The sequence below is a fragment of the Carassius carassius genome, chromosome 43, assembly GCF_963082965.1.
Source record: "Carassius carassius chromosome 43, fCarCar2.1, whole genome shotgun sequence".
Classification (NCBI taxonomy): domain Eukaryota; kingdom Metazoa; phylum Chordata; class Actinopteri; order Cypriniformes; family Cyprinidae; genus Carassius; species Carassius carassius.
In genome coordinates, this window is record NC_081797.1 from 22,800,131 (window position 1) to 22,818,984 (window position 18,854).

At 38.0% G+C, this 18,854-nt stretch overlaps 2 protein-coding genes across 2 annotated transcripts in view; one reads left to right on the top strand and one right to left on the bottom strand.

Moving 5' to 3' along the window:
- The window catches only part of LOC132125334 (histone H2B), a 471,182-nt gene that overhangs the window by 96,611 nt on the left and 355,717 nt on the right, over positions 1–18,854 (bottom strand). The gene's annotated exons all lie outside the window — the stretch shown is intronic.
- On the top strand, positions 5,597–6,352 carry LOC132125329 (histone H3). The gene has a single exon (XM_059536707.1). It carries the CDS (start codon positions 5,937–5,939, stop codon positions 6,345–6,347), a length of 411 nt encoding a protein of 136 aa, XP_059392690.1. The 5' UTR covers positions 5,597–5,936; the 3' UTR covers positions 6,348–6,352.

Here is an 18,854-nt window from a genome sequence, read left to right on the forward strand (position 1 = left end):
ATTCAATAAACCGGTTGAAAAAAACGGTTCAGCGGCGTCATGTCTATCAAACATTCAAATATATAAAGTCAGTAATCATAACTTTAGTCAGTTAAAAACCTCATAATCATGAAAAGTTTACATTTGAGTCTTGCAACAACGCACCCAAGTACGGTAACCGCAATAATGTGCATAGGAGGATTTAAGTCTTGAAGATATAAAGTAAATAAATTAGGTGTCATCAGCGCAGAAACCATGATCCACTTACTATACATAATCCATTGCGATGTATTTGTTATTAAATGAACTTGCGTTTTGCCAGATTGCCCTTCATCCAAGCCATCGTTTTCCCCGCGCTCTTAACATTAGCACAGAATCAGTTCGGTTCAGACGCGCTGTGAGTCAGTTGGCTTCACGTTGAATCATGCATGTCCAGTATAATCAGCTCCTCGGTTCTCGAATCGGACGAGTCCGAAAGAAACGGTTTTGGTTCAGTGTACTGATGATCCGAAAAACGATGCAACCGGTCCTTGACTCGAGAACGAGAATCACTCTAACCAGCACGTGCTGCAGTTCAGTACACTGTTAAAAATATTCCGTAAAATATACGGTAAAAAACCGGCAGCTGTGGTTGCCAGAATTATACCGTAAAAATACAGTAAAACCGTTTTTTGGTTTAACGGTTTTATACTGTAAAAAATACATTTACACTGTTGTAGGTTTAACGGTTTTACTTTATATTTACAGTTTAATACCATAATTTAACTGATATAATATTAATATATGAACTTATTGAAGCACTGAAATCTGTTTTGTACCTTTGTATTACACTGGTAACCACCAAAAGCAGGTGGGGATGAGAGAGTCATGTGGTGAAACAAAGCCCATCACAAGCAGCTTTTAAAAAATAAGATACATAAGAAGGTGCACGTGTCATTCACACAAGCACTAAACACCATCATGGTGAGACTCATTAAACTGAAATATGCAATAAACATTAATTTAACAACATTTTATGAAACATACAAACATAATAAACATAACAGATGAGAAAAAAATTAGAAGAAACATAGTTATTTCAAAGAAAAAACATCAAATTCAAACAAAATTTGAAATGCAACGCAGAGAATTCTGGGAACGTAAGTTTACGTTTTTTCCCTGTAAAGTTTACAGGAAATTACCATTAACCAGTAAACAGGTTTGTACTGTAGCATTTTCACAGTTTTTAACCGTTAAAATCACAGTCATTTTTTACTAATCAGCGGCTCTACTCGTGTTCATGTTCTGTTTACTACAAACTCAATTTGTGAATGTGTCATCATTAACTATAAATACAGTACAGATATTTCATAAATCATCCCTTATTCCTATTAAACAAATTCTTTAAAGTCTTAATTATTGTCCAACTTCCCTGAAAACCCCTTTGGCCTATACATTATCTCCAATATACAGATTAGAAAGATTAATCTAAAAAAAAAAAAAAAAATATATATATATATATATATATAGTTATTTTATCACACTTTCCGATGTTTAACAAAATACTTAAAAATTGACACAGTATCATCAATTCATCGGTTCTCAAATCGGACGCGTCCGAAAGAAACGGTTTTCGGTTCAGTGTACTGGTGATCCGAAAACCGATGCAACCGGTTCTTGACTCGAGAAATAGAACTGCTCCAGCCGTGGGCGTGTTCGTTCGTCTTCTGGCTCGACTCGGTGTTCATCTTCAGTTCAGTCAGTGTACAGTGTGCTGTTTGAGTAAATGAATTACTCCGGGATATTGGTTTATTCTGACTCAGAGGGAGTGTCAGCCACGTTAAAAAAGTTAACATCTTAAGTAATTTGTGGATTAATGCTTATTGGAGACGTGAACCGTTTCAAACGATTCAGTTCGATTTGTTGAACTGGTTCAACCGGTTCACTAAGAAGAAACGGTTAAATTGAACGATTCGTTCACCAATCGGACATCACTACTGCTAATAGAGCGAATTGATACGATTTATATTTAGTCCTGTAGCAGACCCAGACAGCAAGCAGTTTCGTCCCAGAACCGGCCCACATCTGGGGTGTATTCCAGAAAGCTGGGTTAATTTACCATCTTTAACCCTGAACTCTGGGTTGATTAACCCAAAACCTGCTTACTCAGGGTATGTCGGTTCCAAAACACCTGTGTCGAGTTAGTTTAAAATCAACCTACCGCTAATAACCTCGAGTTAATGCACGCGCACGGCGAACATATAAAGGCATTTTCAATGGAACGCCGAATTCAGCAGTCACCATGGAAACTAAGGGTGAAAATTCACGTGCAGCTACTTCTCCAAAGCGGAGTTAGAAGTTATAATGTTGGCTTATGATGAGTTCAAGCCCATTATGATGAAAAAAAGCAATACAGCTGCATATGCGAGGGAAAGATAATTGGCTTGGCAAAAAATAACTGACCGAGTAAATGCTTAAGGTTTTTTTTTTTTTACATTTTAAATATGCTTGCATTCCTTTTGTTAATTTGCAAAGTTGAACAAAATTTGCTTTTTTGAGCATGTGGCATGACTCGACAAGCATTTACTTTTCTCTACATCAGTTGCTTAAGAATACAGTGCAATGTGTATTGACAAGAAATATTTAGGCCTCTTGTTTTATAAGGTGTAATCCTTTTGGAGCCAAAATAACTCTTTCCCAAGTCAAAATGAAACACAAAAACATTCTCCAAAAAGGTAAAATTTATTTTAACTGTTTTAAGATCAATGTCTTGAGTTGCTTTTACAGTATTCTTCCTATATAGCTAATAGAAAGAAGGCTGAGGCCTGTCTAACTGGCGGGGGTCCACCTCCACCTCCTCTCACCCCATCTGAGGAGTTGGGTCTATCACTTAATAAAGGTCGCCCTGTGGTTAATGGTATTCCAGAGGGCACTTCGTCAGACTTCGCTTCCTCCCATGACAACTCAAGTGGATTGGTACAATGTAGGTATACCATATTAGTATGATTATTTAGTCATACGTTTGGACAAAACGATCATTAACTCTTGTCATTAGAAAGAAAGCTAAATGCTTCTCAAATGCAGTCATTGTTTCACTTGTGCATTATGCATACATATTCTATTTTACAGCATATTCTTTATATAGCTTTTTATTTTTATTTTTTTATTGCATGTTCCTAATGCCTTTATTCAGTGTCTGTCATACTTTAGTAATTTACACATTGAATATCTTTTTTTTTTTTTTGCAGTTGCTGATGGACGCATGGTATTATTGGGTCCTCCTGAAACCACACAGTCTGTCACAATTGTTAGTGATGCATTTTAAGAACCAGTTGCTTTTAGAGCTTTCACTTTGTCTGCCCTTGCATATTTCCACTCTAGCATGATGATGAAGAGACCACATCTGCTGTGACTGACTTGGAAAGTGCTGGGAGACCCACAGAGGTATGATGCATATACTGGACAATGCATAGCTTTTTAGATGGAGTGAAAAAATGTGTCATTTGTCCTGTCACAGAATCTAGCTGGGGATGTACATGCAGATGAGGGTCCATCTACCTCGACACGTAATCTTAGCAGTGTAAGAACTTGACCCTGGTTGTCCTTATTTACATAATGTTACTATGTAGCAGGTTTTCTTTAACCATCTTATTTACTTTGCCTTCCTAGTTGTCTGCAAATTAGCTGTATAAGGTCCATCTATTAAGGCAAATTAAAAAAACTGATATGGACATGGACCTTATACAGCTTCAGCTAGAGGAGAAAAGGCTGGCCATTAAAAAGGCCAAAACATCGATACGTGGTCTTATCACCCTCTCACGGCGAAAAAAACCCATATAATCTGTGCCTCTACATCCACAGGATCCTCATCAAAAGGGCACGCCATGCTCGGAAACCTCTCTGAAACAAACTAACCCTGCAACATAACCTGCTCCGGAGTCAGTTGCTATGGTAACTTACATAACCTCTGCTTTCGGTTCCAAAAACGGAGGTAACTTTCGGGTTATCCGCTTACTTACTCCTAAACTTACCCGGGTAAGTCACATAACCTGCTTTCTGGAATACCCCTCTGGCCCACGTGGATCTCATGCTAAAGCGACTTACAAATAAAGACAATGGAAGCAATCAAAATCAACAAAAGCGCAATGATGCACAAGTGCTATAACAAGTTTCGGTTAAATTAAAGGTGCTCTAAGCGATGCCGGGAGTCGTAACGTCTTGTTGACGTTCAAATTGTTGTCAAACATAACGGAGGCTAGCTAGACCCTCCCTCCTCCTCATCCGTGCACTAACCCCCCAAACCCCACCCCCAAATCTTTCTTGTCGGTTATTGGCTGGAAAAGTTTGTTATGTTTCGTGGTGTGGGTGAGCCCAGGGGTGTATTCCAGAAAGCAAGGTTAACTTACCGTGAACTGAACCCTGAACTCTCGGTTGATTAACCCCAAACCTTGCTTACTCGAGGTATGTGGTTCCAAAAACACAACCAGGAGTAAGTTCATTCAACTCAGAGTATTTTCCTGATTAAAACTCAAGACTTTCTCAACAGAGTGACGAATCGACGAGTCACTATAGAAACGGACGCTAAGAAAAAGCGTTAAACATTACCTTGTCATAGTGTTTTATAATTTATGAAGATAACTCTTATATAAGAGAATAAAATAAATAATCATATTAGAAAAAAATATTACCTTATTTATTACTTATATTAACGCTTCCTCATTAACATATCAAATATATATAAATATATACATAATAGGCTATATTACATATTGTAATATTATATAATGTTGTGTGCTATCTGTCACGCCCACTGAAGGCTCGCTGAAGTGAACTAACCCTGGAACATAACCTGCTTCGGAGCAGGTTAAGTTCAGAGTGTGAGTTGCTATGACTACTAACATACCCTGAAACTTACCTCCGTTTTTGGAACCGAAAGTTGAGGTTTTTTTCTAATATGATTATTTATTTTATTCTCTTATATAAGAGTTATCTTTATAAATTATAAAACACTATGACAAGGTAATGTTTAACGCTTTTTCTTAGCGTCCGTTTCTATAGTGACTCGTCGATTCGTCACTCTGTTGAGAAAGTCTTGAGTCTTAATCAGGAAAATACTCTGAGTTGAATGAACTTACTCCTGGTTGTTTTTTCTTGTTGTTTGTGGAGCCTGTGGTGTCTAGAGAGACCCCGTTTTTTTTTACAGTGTGTTCAGGGGACAAGCAGCTAGCGGATAGTGAGATGTTGTTTGCTGGATGTGACAAAAAATGTTTTGGCCTACAAAATGTGTGACATCACTTAGAGCACCTTCAATGCAGCACATATATGTTTGCTATAGCAACAAATAAAACGGATAGAATGAAAAAAGAATAGAGCAAGCTAGTGTTCAAGTTCTTTATTGCTTTCGATAATGGTTTAATAAATGAAAAGAAAACAATGCAAAAAGATTAGAAAGCTAGTTAGATTTTGTATATATTTTTTTAAGAATAGAGTTAGAATAGAAGGTAAAATAAAGACGGAAGAGATGTGTTTTTAGATTTTTTATTATTTTGTACTATGTACTCAATTCAAGTGTTAGTTGAGCAACACAAAATGATCCTCAAATGAAAAAAAAAACGTGTCACTGCAATAAGGAAGGTAAGTGAACATTTTAAAACATTTATGGTAACATTCTCCACCCCACTGTCACGTGTAGCGTAAATTACATCTGACTAACATCGGCCTTTTGATGATCATATATGTAAAAGGAAACAAAAAAGGGTCATTGACTGGAGAACTTTTGAGCGGGAAACGCAGATGCCGCTGTCTGTTTGAAAACAGGAAACGCACTGTCATTGGCCGCCTCACGCTGTGACGTAAACACAATAGCCAATCAAATGCCGCCGATGACGCACCGCCCAATGCTGCAGGAGAGATTAAAAATCCCCTGCAAAAGTGTCTGACCATTCTGTTGAAGAGAACGAGACAGGAAACTCGAGGAAATGGCAAGAACCAAGCAGACGGCTCGTAAATCCACCGGAGGCAAAGCCCCGAGAAAGCAGCTCGCCACCAAAGCCGCCCGTAAGAGCGCTCCAGCCACCGGCGGCGTCAAGAAGCCTCACCGCTACAGGCCCGGCACCGTGGCTTTGCGAGAGATCCGTCGCTACCAGAAGTCCACCGAGCTGCTGATCCGTAAGCTGCCCTTCCAGCGTCTGGTGCGAGAGATCGCTCAGGACTTCAAGACGGACCTGCGCTTCCAGAGCTCCGCCGTCATGGCCCTGCAGGAGGCCAGCGAGGCTTATCTGGTCGGTCTGTTCGAGGACACCAACCTGTGCGCCATCCACGCCAAGAGAGTCACCATCATGCCCAAAGACATCCAGCTGGCCCGCCGCATCCGCGGAGAGCGCGCTTAAACTCAACGCTGTTTTACACCGTAAACAACAAAGGGTCTTTTAAGAGCCATCAAAAGCTCACAGACCGAGATGATTTCTGCCGTAATGCTGAGTATAACGACAAGAGTAACACTGCGTTTAATATTTTAAGTAATTTTGTCTGGATCTTAGTTTTACTCGTTTTTATCAACTTTAGTTTTCCATTACTACAGACACCGTCAAAGGGTAACATGTTAAATACTGGTAATTACGGTTTCACAATGACTAGTGGTGGAAATTATGATTCTTTCAAGAGATTCGTTCATTTTCAGTTTGTTCACCAAAATGATTCGTTCAGAATCGTTCACTGATTCGTTCAGTGATCATTTCTTCGTATTACACAAAATATGCCAGCAGGTGGCAAAAAAGTGTATTATGTGTTATGTCTCAAGTCAACGAACGTATTCACTTGTTACAACAACTGATCTGGCTTTATTAAAATGTGTGCATAAACGCATTCAATATATAAAGTCTAATTAAGTTGTTCAGATGAACAAAGCAAGAGGTTTTCTTGCCTAATTAGCATTTTAATTGTTTGGTCAGACAGTTTCTATTTTATATATTCACATTCATAAATCGGGGATTAAACGTGGAGTTCTGTATGCTAAATATGAAAACAAGCGTATGTGCACAGTACCTGTAACTGCGCTTTGCATTTTGCGAGATTGACATGCTAAATAGCAGACTAACCTAGTTTACTCTCACGCCGCCTTCACACTGGCAGTTGAAATCAGCTCCGATACGGCAGCAAAACGACCGGAAGTCATTCATTTTCTATGGAGATTCGCAGACCGCATGCGAATGGGTCCGAACCAGGTGCGAACGAGTGCGGTGCGAAAAAAATCGTGTCCGTTGGCCATCCGGATGCGTTCAAAAAATTGAACTCTTGCGAAAGGCTACGGACGGTTCCTATCCGACAATTCCAGCGGAAGTTGGCGTTGCTATGGTACTGATAAACAAACCTGAATTCTTAACTTTTAATAAAATAAATAATGATTTTATAACGACAAGTTGTCATGTCATTTTTTTCATTTTAATGATTTTATAACGTAATTTATGCAGTTAATACAATTAAATATTTAAATATTGTACAATTCAATGTTGTGGCCATTTTCCCGCTCATTCACATACAGCCAGAAAATTATATTATGGCTAATCGTAGACTTGTCAATGCTCTTGCTGTTGCTCTCCTATACTGGAGAAGCAAGCAAAAAAAAAAAAAGAGATCCATGTGGGTAAAATACTACCTGGCAGAGAGGTATCAGTACGGGGAGTTTCACCGCCTGGTGGGTGAGCTGCGTCTGAACAACGGTGAGGATTTCAGGGAGTATTTCAGGGTGTCGCGCTGTCAGCCTTTCCAACCTTTCCGCCATTTTTGTTCTACTCGGTTCCGAGGCTTCCGACACTTTTCACCGTTGTGTACGACGTCCACTGGGGGCGTATTGCGTATTACGGAGCTGATTTCAACTGCCAGTGTGAAGGCGGCGTCAGTCATTTCATTCAAGAACGACATGTATCCGTTCATTAAACTCGCTCACGAACGACATGTGTTGTGTACAAGTTGAAGTTCAGGCATTTCATTCAGGAACGAGATTTACTAAATCATTCAACTCGTTCACGAAGGACACATGTACCATTTCAGTCATTTCATTCACGAACGATATTTTTTTTTAACAAAAAGCACAGGAGATAGGCTACAGTATCAAACACAAAAAAATAAAAAAATAAAAAATAAAATAATACAATACACTCAGAGTAAAGCAAGGCAGTAGATAAGGGATAGTCTACTAGAAAACAATTCACAAAAGATTCATAGACATTACAAATACAAAAGATGAATAAAAGTAAATAGGAATAAATAACATTGGGAATACACAAATAAATAATAAATCTTCAGAAATTCACGACGTAACTTATACTGAAACCATAATTTCTTTAAGCAACAAAGATGTTTTAGCAGCTTTCTTATTAGCTGATAAACAAAGACAGTCATTCACAAACGATAAGATCTCTGGATCTCGTTCAGACTCATATGAAACTTGTTCATTGAAAGGTGTATTTGTTCACTACATTCAAGAAATCACATGCTCTGTCACATCTCATACTCGAAGGCTATTGGCTCGAGGTTGAGTAACTCTTTGACAGGATGAAACCATAGACAGTAAAAGAAATGGACACAGCGATACCCATTGAAACTCAATTGAGACAAGTGTAGCCAATTTTTAGCGATTTTTAGCATTTCCGTTTCTGACGCGCAGACTGAAACTAAGCTTGATGACGTCAGCAACCTGTCTGACAGATGTAAATCTTCTAGTAGCTGTCAAGTCAAGTCACCTTTATTTATATAGTGCTTTAAACAAAATACAATGCGTCAAAGCAACTGAACAACATTCATTGGAAAACAGTGTTTCAATAATGCAAAATGATAGTTAAAGGCAGTTCATCATTGAATTCAGTGATGTCATCTCTGTTCAGTTAAATAGTGTCTGTGCATTTATTTGCAATCAAGTCAACCATATCGCTGCAGATGAAGTGACCCCAACTAAGCAAGCCAGAGGCGACAGCGTCCAAGGAACCGAAACTCCATCGGTGACAGAATGGAGAAAAAAACCTTGGGGGAGAAACCAGGCTCAGTTGGGGGGCCAGTTCTCCTCTGACCAGACGAAACCAGTAGTTCAATTCCAGGCTGCAGCAAAGTCAGATTGTGCAGAAGAATCATCTGTTTCCTGTGGTCTTGTCCTGGTGGTCCTCTGAGACAAGGTCTTTACAGGGGATCTGTATCTGGGGCTCTAGTTGTCCTGGTCTCGGCTGTCTTTCAGGGCAATAGAGGTCCTTTCTAGGTGCTGATCCACCATCTGGTCTGGATACATACTGGATCCGGGTGACTGCAGTGACCCTCTGATCTGGATACAGACTGGATCTGGTGGCTACGGTGACCTCGGAATAAGAGCGAAACAGACAAATATTACCGTAGATGCCATTCTTCTAATGATGTAGCAAGTACATCGGGTGTTATGGGAAGTGTTTCCGGTTCCGGTTTACCTAATTAATGCAGCCTAAAAATCCTTTAACGGATTTGGATATTAAAAGCATATTAGTATGTTGTGTGTAAGCCACGTTAAAGTGATGGGTCTTTAATCTAGATTTAAACTGCAAGAGTGTGTCTGCCTCCCGAACAATGTTAGGTTATTCCAGAGTTTAGGCGCCAAATAGGAAAAGGATCTGCCACCCACAGTTGATTTTGATATTCTAGGTATTATCAAATTGCCTGAGTTTTGAGAACGTAGCGGACGTAGAGGATTATAATGTAAAACGAGCTAATTCAAATACTAAGGTGCTAAACCATTCAGGGCTTTATAAGTAATAAGCAATATTTTAAAATCTATACGATGTTTGATGGGGAGCCAGTGCAGCGTTGACAGGACCGGGCTAATATGATCATACTTCCTGGTTCTAGTAAGAACTCTTGCTGCTGCATTTTGGACTAGCTGTAGTTTGTTTACTAAGCGTGCAGAACAACCACCCAATAAAGCATTACAATAATCTAACCTTGAGGTCATAAATGCATGGATTAACATTTCTGCATTTGACATTGAGAGCATAGGCCGTAATTTAGATATATTTTTGAGATGGAAAAATGCAGTTTTACAAATGCTAGAAACGTGGCTTTCTAAGGAAAGATTGCAATCAAATAGCACACCTAGGTTCCTAACTGATGACGAAGAATTGACAGAGCAACCATCAAGTCTTAGACAGTGTTCTAGGTTATTACAAGCGGAGTTTTTAGGTCCTATAATTAACACCTCTGTTTTTTCAGAATTTAGCAGTAAGAAATTACTCGTCATCCAGTTTTTTATATCGACTATGCATTCCATTCGTTTTTCAAATTGGTGTGTTTCACTGGGCCGCGAAGAAATATAGAGCTGAGTATCATCAGCATAACAGTGAAAGCTAACACCATGTTTCCTGATGATATTTCCCAAGGGTAACATATAAAGCGTGAAGAGTAGAGGACCTAGTACTGAGCCTTGAGGTACTCCATACTGCACTTGTGATCGATATGATACATTTTCGTTCACTGCTACGAGCTGATGGCGGTCATATAAGTACGATTTAAACCATGCTAAAGCACTTCCACTGATGCCAACAAAGTGTTCAAGTCTATGCAAAAGAATGTTGTGGTCAATTGTGTCAAACGCAGCACTAAGATCCAATAAAACTAATAGAGAGATACACCCACGATCAAATGATAAGAGCAGATCATTTGTAACTCTAAGAAGAGCAGTCTCAGTACTATGATATGGTCTAAATCCTAGCTGGAAATCCTGACATATACCATTTTTCTCTAAGAAGGAATATAATTTTGAGGATACCACCTTTTCTAGTATCTTGGACAGAAAAGGAAGATTCGATATTGGTCTATAATTAACTAGTTCTTTGGGGTCAAGTTGTGGTTTTTTGATGAGAGGCTTAATTAACAGCCAGTTTGAAGGTTTTGGGGACATATCCTAATGACAATGAGGAATTAATAATAGTCAGAAGAGGATCTATGACTTCTGGAAGCACCTCTTTTAGGAGCTTAGATGGTATAGGGTCTAACATACATGTTGTTGGTTTAGATGATTTAACAAGTTTATACAATTCTTCCTCTCCTATAGTAGAGAATGAGTGGAACTGTTCCTCAGGGGGTCTATAGTGCACTGTCTGATGTGATACTGTAGCTGACGGCTGAATGGTTGCAATTTTATCTCTAATAGTATCGATTTTAGAAGTAAAGTAGTTCCTAAAGTCATTACTGCTGTGGTGTTGGGAAATGTCAACACTTGTTGAGGCTTTATTTTTCGTTAATTTAGCCACTGTATTGAATAAATACCTGGGGTTATGTTTGTTTTCTTCTAAAAGAGAAGAAAAGTAATCGGATCTAGCAGTTTTTAATGCTTTCTGTAGGATAGGTTACTTTCCCGCCAAGCAATACGAAATACCTCTAGTTTGGTTTTCCTCCAGCTGCGCTCCATTTTTCGGGCTGCTCTCTTAAGGGTGCGAGTATGCTCATTATACCATGGTGTCAAACTGTTTTCCTTAACCTTCCTTAAGCGTAAAGGAGCAACTTTATTTAAAGTGCTAGAAAAGAGAGTTTCTGTTACATCATCAAGTTGTTCTGAGGTTTTGGATATGCTAAGGAATTTGGATACATCAGGAAGATGACTTAAAAAGCAGTCTTTTGTGGTAGAAGTGATGGTTCTTCCATACTTGTAACAAGAAGTAGAATTTACAATTTTGGCTATATGAAGTTTGCACAGAACTAAATAATGATCTGAGATATCATCACTTGGCTGAATAATTTCAACACCATCAACATCAATTCCATGTGACAGTATTAAATCTAGAGTATGATTTCGACAATGAGTAGGTCCTGAAACGTGTTGTCTAACACCAATAGAGTTCAGAATGTCTATAAATGCTGATCCCAATGCATCTTTTTCATTATCAACATGGATATTAAAATCACCAACTATTAAAACTTTATCTGCAGCCAGAACTAACTCGGATGTAAAATCACCAAACTCTTTAATAAAGTCTGTATGGTGCCCTGGTGGCCTGTATACAGTAGCCAGTACAAACATAACAGGGGATTTATCATTAACATTTGTTTCTCTGGATAATGTTATATGAAGCACCATTACTTCAAACGAGTTATACTTGAAGCCTGCCCTCTGAGAAATCCTGAAAACCTTTTTATAAATTGAAGCAACACCTCCACCTTTGCATTTTAGACGCGACTCATGTTTATAACAGTAATCTTGGGGGGTGGACTCATTTAAAATAATGTAATCATCAGGTTTTAGCCAGGTTTCTGTCAAACAGAGTACATCAATGATCATATTATTTACAAAAAGTGTTTTCGTAGAAAAGGATATGATATTCAATAAGCCAAGCTTTATCATTTGTTTATTCATATTGCTTCTGTTTTTTATTTGTTGAACCTCAATTAAATTGTTATTCTTAACTTGGTTTGGACGTTTTTTGTATTCTCTAGTTCGGGGAACAGACACAGTCTCTATAGTGTGATATCTAGGTGAAAAAGTCTCTATGTGCTGAGAATTAACTGACCTCTGTGACGGGAGGCAGCTAGCAGACGGTCGGTTTAGCCAGTCTGTCTGCTTCCTGACCTGGGCCCCAGTTAGTCAGGTATAAACACTAAGACTATTTGCCATATTTCTAGAGAGAAGAGTGGCGCCACCCCAGGAGGGATGAAGACCATCTCTTTTCAACAGGCCAGGTCTGCCCCAAAAGCTCGTCCAATTGTCTATGAAACCTAAGTTATTCTGTGGGCACCACTTAGACATCCAGCCATTGAGTGATGACAATCTGCTATGCATGGTAAGCAGGGAGGGGACCAGAGCATATTACAGTGTCTGACATCGTGCTTGCAAGTTCACACATCTTTAATGTTATTTTTAGTGATCTCCGACTGGCGAAGTCGAACATCATTAGCGCCGGCATGAATACAGCTGACGTCACAGGTAGCGGAGAGTGCAAGTGACATTGTAATTTAGTTTCTTTTTTCTTGTCTTCACCACCTGGCTATTGTCGTAAAATGTTGAGAGATTCAAACAAAAAGTTATCAATAAATAGAACAAAATAAAAAAAATAAAGACTGTGTAATGAATTAAACCTTAATAATCTTCAGGAAGAAGGAGGCGGGAACCGGCGGACAATCACAATGAAACTTTAATAATCAAAATAAACACAAAACAGCGCACCAGCCCCTCACGGACGACTGATGCGCACAAAATAAAACCAAAACCTAAAATAAAGCCCAGGCCTGGTCCTCTCTCGTCCTTCACTGTCGTCGCTCCAGTTTTATATCCTTCCATCTCCTCCGTGGGCCTCGAGACCGGCGGGTCGAACAGGTGTAGTTCATCTCCAATCACTCCACCGGCCTCGCTCCCACGTCCCTCGGCCCCGCCACACTCGTCACAGACTGCAAGTGACATCGCTAGTGGAAGCACAAGTGTCTGAGAGTGCAAGTCTGATAGTGCAAGTGCAAGTCTGCAGCCAGACCCTTCTCAATTTGTAGGTTACTCTGATTTGACATTGATGGTGCCTCACGCAGTGTCCATGATTTTGCAGGAACAGAAAACATCACAATTATCAATAGCTCGTTGGTTAAGATATCACACTATTTTGCTTGATATGCCTAATATCACTGTTAAGCGATGCACAACCTTGAATGCTGCTACTCTCCTTCCAACAGAAGAAGATGGGGAAGAGCATCATTGTTTAACAGCACTTGAACAAGTGTGTACACCACGTGCAGACCTTTCTGACGTGCCATTTGAAAACTGAAAATGTCCTCTTTGTGGATGGCTCAGCTTTTAAGGATAATATTAAACCAATATTAAATGGACCCCTTGTGGCAGACTTACTACGTAGATGCTATTTTGCTGCCAGAAAAGATAGCCATTTGTAAATGCACAGTGCATACTAATAAAAAAAAGATTCTGTATCTACAGGAAACGCCAGAGCAGACACAGCGGCGAAGGCTGCGGCATCTCAGCAGACTAAATCACCAGAGTGTACTTTGTTATCTGAAAATAACCCTGACATTTCGTCATCTTTACAGGGCATGCAGACATTTGCCTCGGGGCAAGAAAGAGATAAATGGAAGCAGTGTGGCTGTAAGATGGTGAATGGAGTATGGATGAGCAGTTTCACAATTTATGCACAAAATTTTGTAATTTGTAATTCACATAATGTAGCGAGAGGCATAAAAATGTCTCAGGTATCCCAGCCTGCCCCGTCAGAGACTTTTGAATATCTGCAAATGGATTTCATTGAACTGTCCCCATATGAAGGGAAAAAAATTGTTTGGTATTTGTGAACATGTGGTCCAAATGGGTAGAGGCCTTCCCAATGTCCAAACAGGATGCAGCAGCAGCAGCAAAAGCTCTGCTGACTGAAATAGTCCCGAGATGGGAGGGTGATTTGACATCAATGCTTTTAATGAAATGAGCACGTAATCACACTGTTGTTGCATCAAAATGTGAAGTAAACAGGCAGGAGACAACAGAAACATTTATTTTCTAAAAATAACTTACACAAAATCTCAAAAGAATGATGCTCTCCCATGTCTCTGACTTTTAACATCTACAAAAACAAACATTATTTTACTCTTAGTAAAAAAAAAAAAAAAAAACTACAACTGATAACATGGAATTATGAAGTTTACTTGCCTTAAACTCACTTTCATACGCAGCCCGCAGAGGTGGAAAGAGTACAAAAATATTCTACTCAAGTAAAAGTACCATTACATTAATGAAATTTTACTTAAGTACAAGTAAAAGTACCAGTCTAAAAAATCCACTCAAGTAAAAGTAAAAAGTAGCTCATTTAAAATTTACTCAGAGTAAAAATTACTTAGTTACATTTTAACCAGTGGGAGGGAGTCAAAAATGGGACAAGGGTGTCAAACTCAGTTCCTGGAGGGCCACAGTCCTGCACAGTTTAGATTTAACCCTAATTAAACACACCTGATCCAGCTAATCTAATCATTTAGGTTTATTTGAAAACTACATGATATGTGTGCTGGAGCAGGGTTAGGGCTACGGCCCTCCAGGAACTGAGTTTGACACTCCTGGGATAGGTCTATTAATCTCAAACTAGTTGTTTTTAATTAAAGGAATCAGTTATTTAGAATAATAAAACATTTGGGCTGTTATCTGGCAAATCGGTATCAACAAACTCATCTTTTCAATACAGAGGAAATGCAAAAGCTTCATCGGACGTGGCATTTAGATGTATTACACTGTTTAGTGCAGGACAAGAATGCATTTAACCTGCAGTTACAAATGCATGAATAATGTTTTGATATGCCAGACATAAAATGTTGAATACTCATTTGAAATTATAAAAACTTACTTATAAAAAAAAAAAAAAATCAAAAGATACTTTAAATGTGAAATTAAAATGGCCAGTATGTGTCAGCAAGTCACTGTTAATAAGTGAGTCATTGCGATTGAACCAAATCATTTAAACGGTTGATTCATTCAGGAACGAAACACTGTCATGTTGCTCAGAGATGCAAAAATTTGCTTTGGTGGTTGTGTTTGGAATACATTTTTGTTGTAGAAATAGAGCAAAAACAATGGCAATATGGTGTCTAAAACGCAAGTCTCTTAGTTTACTGTCCTGTTGTAAAAAAAAAAAAAATATATATATATATATCAGTGGCGGCTGCTGGTCTTTCAAAGAGGGGAAGCTCATTTTCGGCCTACATTATAACCCTCTGATGGTCTTCATTTGTAGTGACACTCGGGGTCTTTTTGACCCCAGACAATAACATTTCATTTTGTAATAGTAAAATATTTAAATTTTTTACAAATATAATTTTACTCTGTTCATTTATGTTTTTACTAAACTTTGTACAGTTTTTGGAGGATTTAAATCTTTTACATTTCTATAAATAAATAAATATTTATTTAAATAGGCTTTTTTTTTTTTTACAAAAAAAGAAAAAAGCATTTCAGGTAAAATTCACTTCATAAAAGACCCAGATTTCTAACTTTCATACATGGGGATACCATGGATAATTTTATAAGGTTTAATGTAAGATTTTTGCCAATTTTTGGGGAAATTCAGTTTAAAAATTTTAATAAATTACTTTAACCACTAGATGGCTATAGTGTGTGTGTGTGTGTGTGTGTGCGCACATTTTCAATCTGTCTTAGTTACCAATTTAATTTTGTGGTGGTTCTGCATTTTACAAATATCAAGAAATATTGCCGCAGTTTGTCTTTCGAATACACTTGAGAAATCCGCGATCATGGGACTGAGCGTGAAACCGCTTCGCCGACTTCTTATGGTGCAGACCGCTGTCAGTCAAAAGGAGATCGACAGATCCTCCAATCATCACGCGGAAGCCCAGTCTTCATTCACTTCCAGAGACGCTGAGCATCCGTGGGCGGGACATAATCGCAGCATTTATCCAATGACCGTCTAGCTTCGGAGCACTGAAAAAAACTGTTCAAAGCAGCCCCATCGAAGTCAATGGACGCTCGGCTTCAACAGGGAAATGCACTGTGACGCTACGGGAATGTATGAGAAGAAAATCGAGTCAGCCGACATGTAGCTGATTAACACAATACACAATACACAATAGTACATGTTTGACCGTTGGGTTTTTTTTTTACATTAGAGGGGAAGCTGAGCTTCCCTTGCAGTCTTAAAGAAATCCCCACTGATCTATATATATATATATATATATATATATATACAGTGTTGGGGAGTAACTAGTTACATGTAACGCCGTTACGTAATTTAATTACAAAATTATTGTAACTGTAATTAGTTACAGTTACTACGAAAAAATGAGTAATTAAATTACAGTTACTTATGAAATTTTTAACGATTACAAAGGGGATTACATTTGAATATTTACACACATCCACATACAGATTTAACTGATTTCTTTCCCAAATTGCACTGACTATTCTGAGACATACCGCCCTAATAATTTCCCGGATGCGGAAATACAGTCTGGTTCGTAGAATCCAGTCATAAAAATGGAAATTGCCTAACGCGGACGGAATATCCCACATTTTGGATGACTAAATCAAAAGTAGGTCAGTACACTTGAATCAAAACATGACATGGACTAGTGTCTGTGAATATTAAGCCCCAAAAATGCAATAGCCTATAGGACTTGCACATTCTGCGTGTCTGTGGAAATCAGGCGCGGACTGGACACCGGGAGAACCAGGACAATTCCCGGTGGCGTGGCAGCCGATTTTGCCCCACTATTTAATATCATTATTGTATAATTGCCTGCCGAAAAAAAATCATTTGCGAATCCGCCATTTGATAATTAAATATCTAATAAGTCATTAAGTGTTAGTCATGACTCGCGCGCTCTCCGCAAAACGGTTTGGATCAGACTCAGAGTAATCAATGCGAGAGAGAGAGAGAGAGAGAGAGGGAGAGAATAGAGTGGACAGCTGGAGCAGACAAGCAGAACTCCTGTTCAGGGTTTCAGGTCAGTTTCATCTGTAAAGATGCTTTTTTGTCTTTGTTTTTTTATTTATTTAATCAAGCAGCAGCACGTTGCTCACCAGTCATCACTCAAAATACTATATACAGGACATCATTATTATCTGTTGTAATGTTACAGTAGTAATTTAGCTGAAAAAAAATTCTGATTTTTTTTATAGTTTTAGGGGGAGCTACGACAGACAACAACACAACCCTTACGAAAATTAACATTTTAATATTTAACTATAAATCCAGAGAAAATGGTTACTATTGTTTAAATGTGGTGACCAAAAATGTAAAATTATTGTACAAATGTATTTATTTAAAAATAAATACAAATCCATTTGCAAAAAAACAAAAACAAAACAAGGTTATTTTACTTTTATATAGGCTAATAAAAGCAAGGTTAATTTTTGTAAGGGAAAAACATGACTCGTGTACAGTATTAGGATTTTTCTATAAAGATATTGTAGTATTGTAGAGTATTGTATTGTAAAGTATAGTTTTGTTCAATCTTGAGTATTAAAGTCATGAGAGAGATGGATAACAGGGCAAAATAAAGAAACTGAAGAGAAAAATGGAAGTGAAGGTGCAGTTCAGGAGAGAACTTTTAATTATTTAGCATGTCCCCAAATTAAAGATTTAAACCTTTTTTATGTCAGGTCCATACAAAAAAAAAATAGTTTTGTCCATGAATTTGTTTGTATGAGTTTGAATTTTCCAGTCTGAATTTTTTTCCCAGTCCGCCCCTCCTGTAAATTAATGGCAAAGACATGGTTTCATTTACTACACATAGGCCTACTGAAGCTCGCAGTGTTTTCAACCTCTGCCATCTCAATATAGGAGTACACGAGCACATAATTTCTAGAACTGCTTTGTGTCACTTAATGTGCATTTTACTTATTTTGAGAAAACTATCATCATATACAGACAGCAGTTTAAAAAAAACACCAATGTTTCAGGAGTTTATTACACAGAATATGTCACATGCTTATTAGATAACTGTATTTAAGTTGATGTATATGCTTTTATTTATTATTCTTTAATTTTCACAAATTTAGAAAAGTAATCAAAAAGTACTCAAAAGTAATTAGTTACATTACTTTAATAAAGTAATTGAAAAAGTTACACTACTATTACATTTTAAACAGGGTAACTTGTAATCTGTAACCTATTACATTTCCAAAGTAACCTTCCCAACACTGTATATATATATATATATATATATATATATGTATATGTATGTATATGTATGTGTGTGTGTGATTATGATTTTTAGAGGAAAAGACAGCATTCTTTGTGTGATTTTGATTCTAAATGATTTTGATTGATTTCATTCTAAATGCATTTCAACAGACTGAATCACACAGTGAAAGAACACTCTAAATGCGCGCGTACATCATTAAAACAACAATTATGATATTATCGCAGACAATATATATCGCACACTCCGCACCA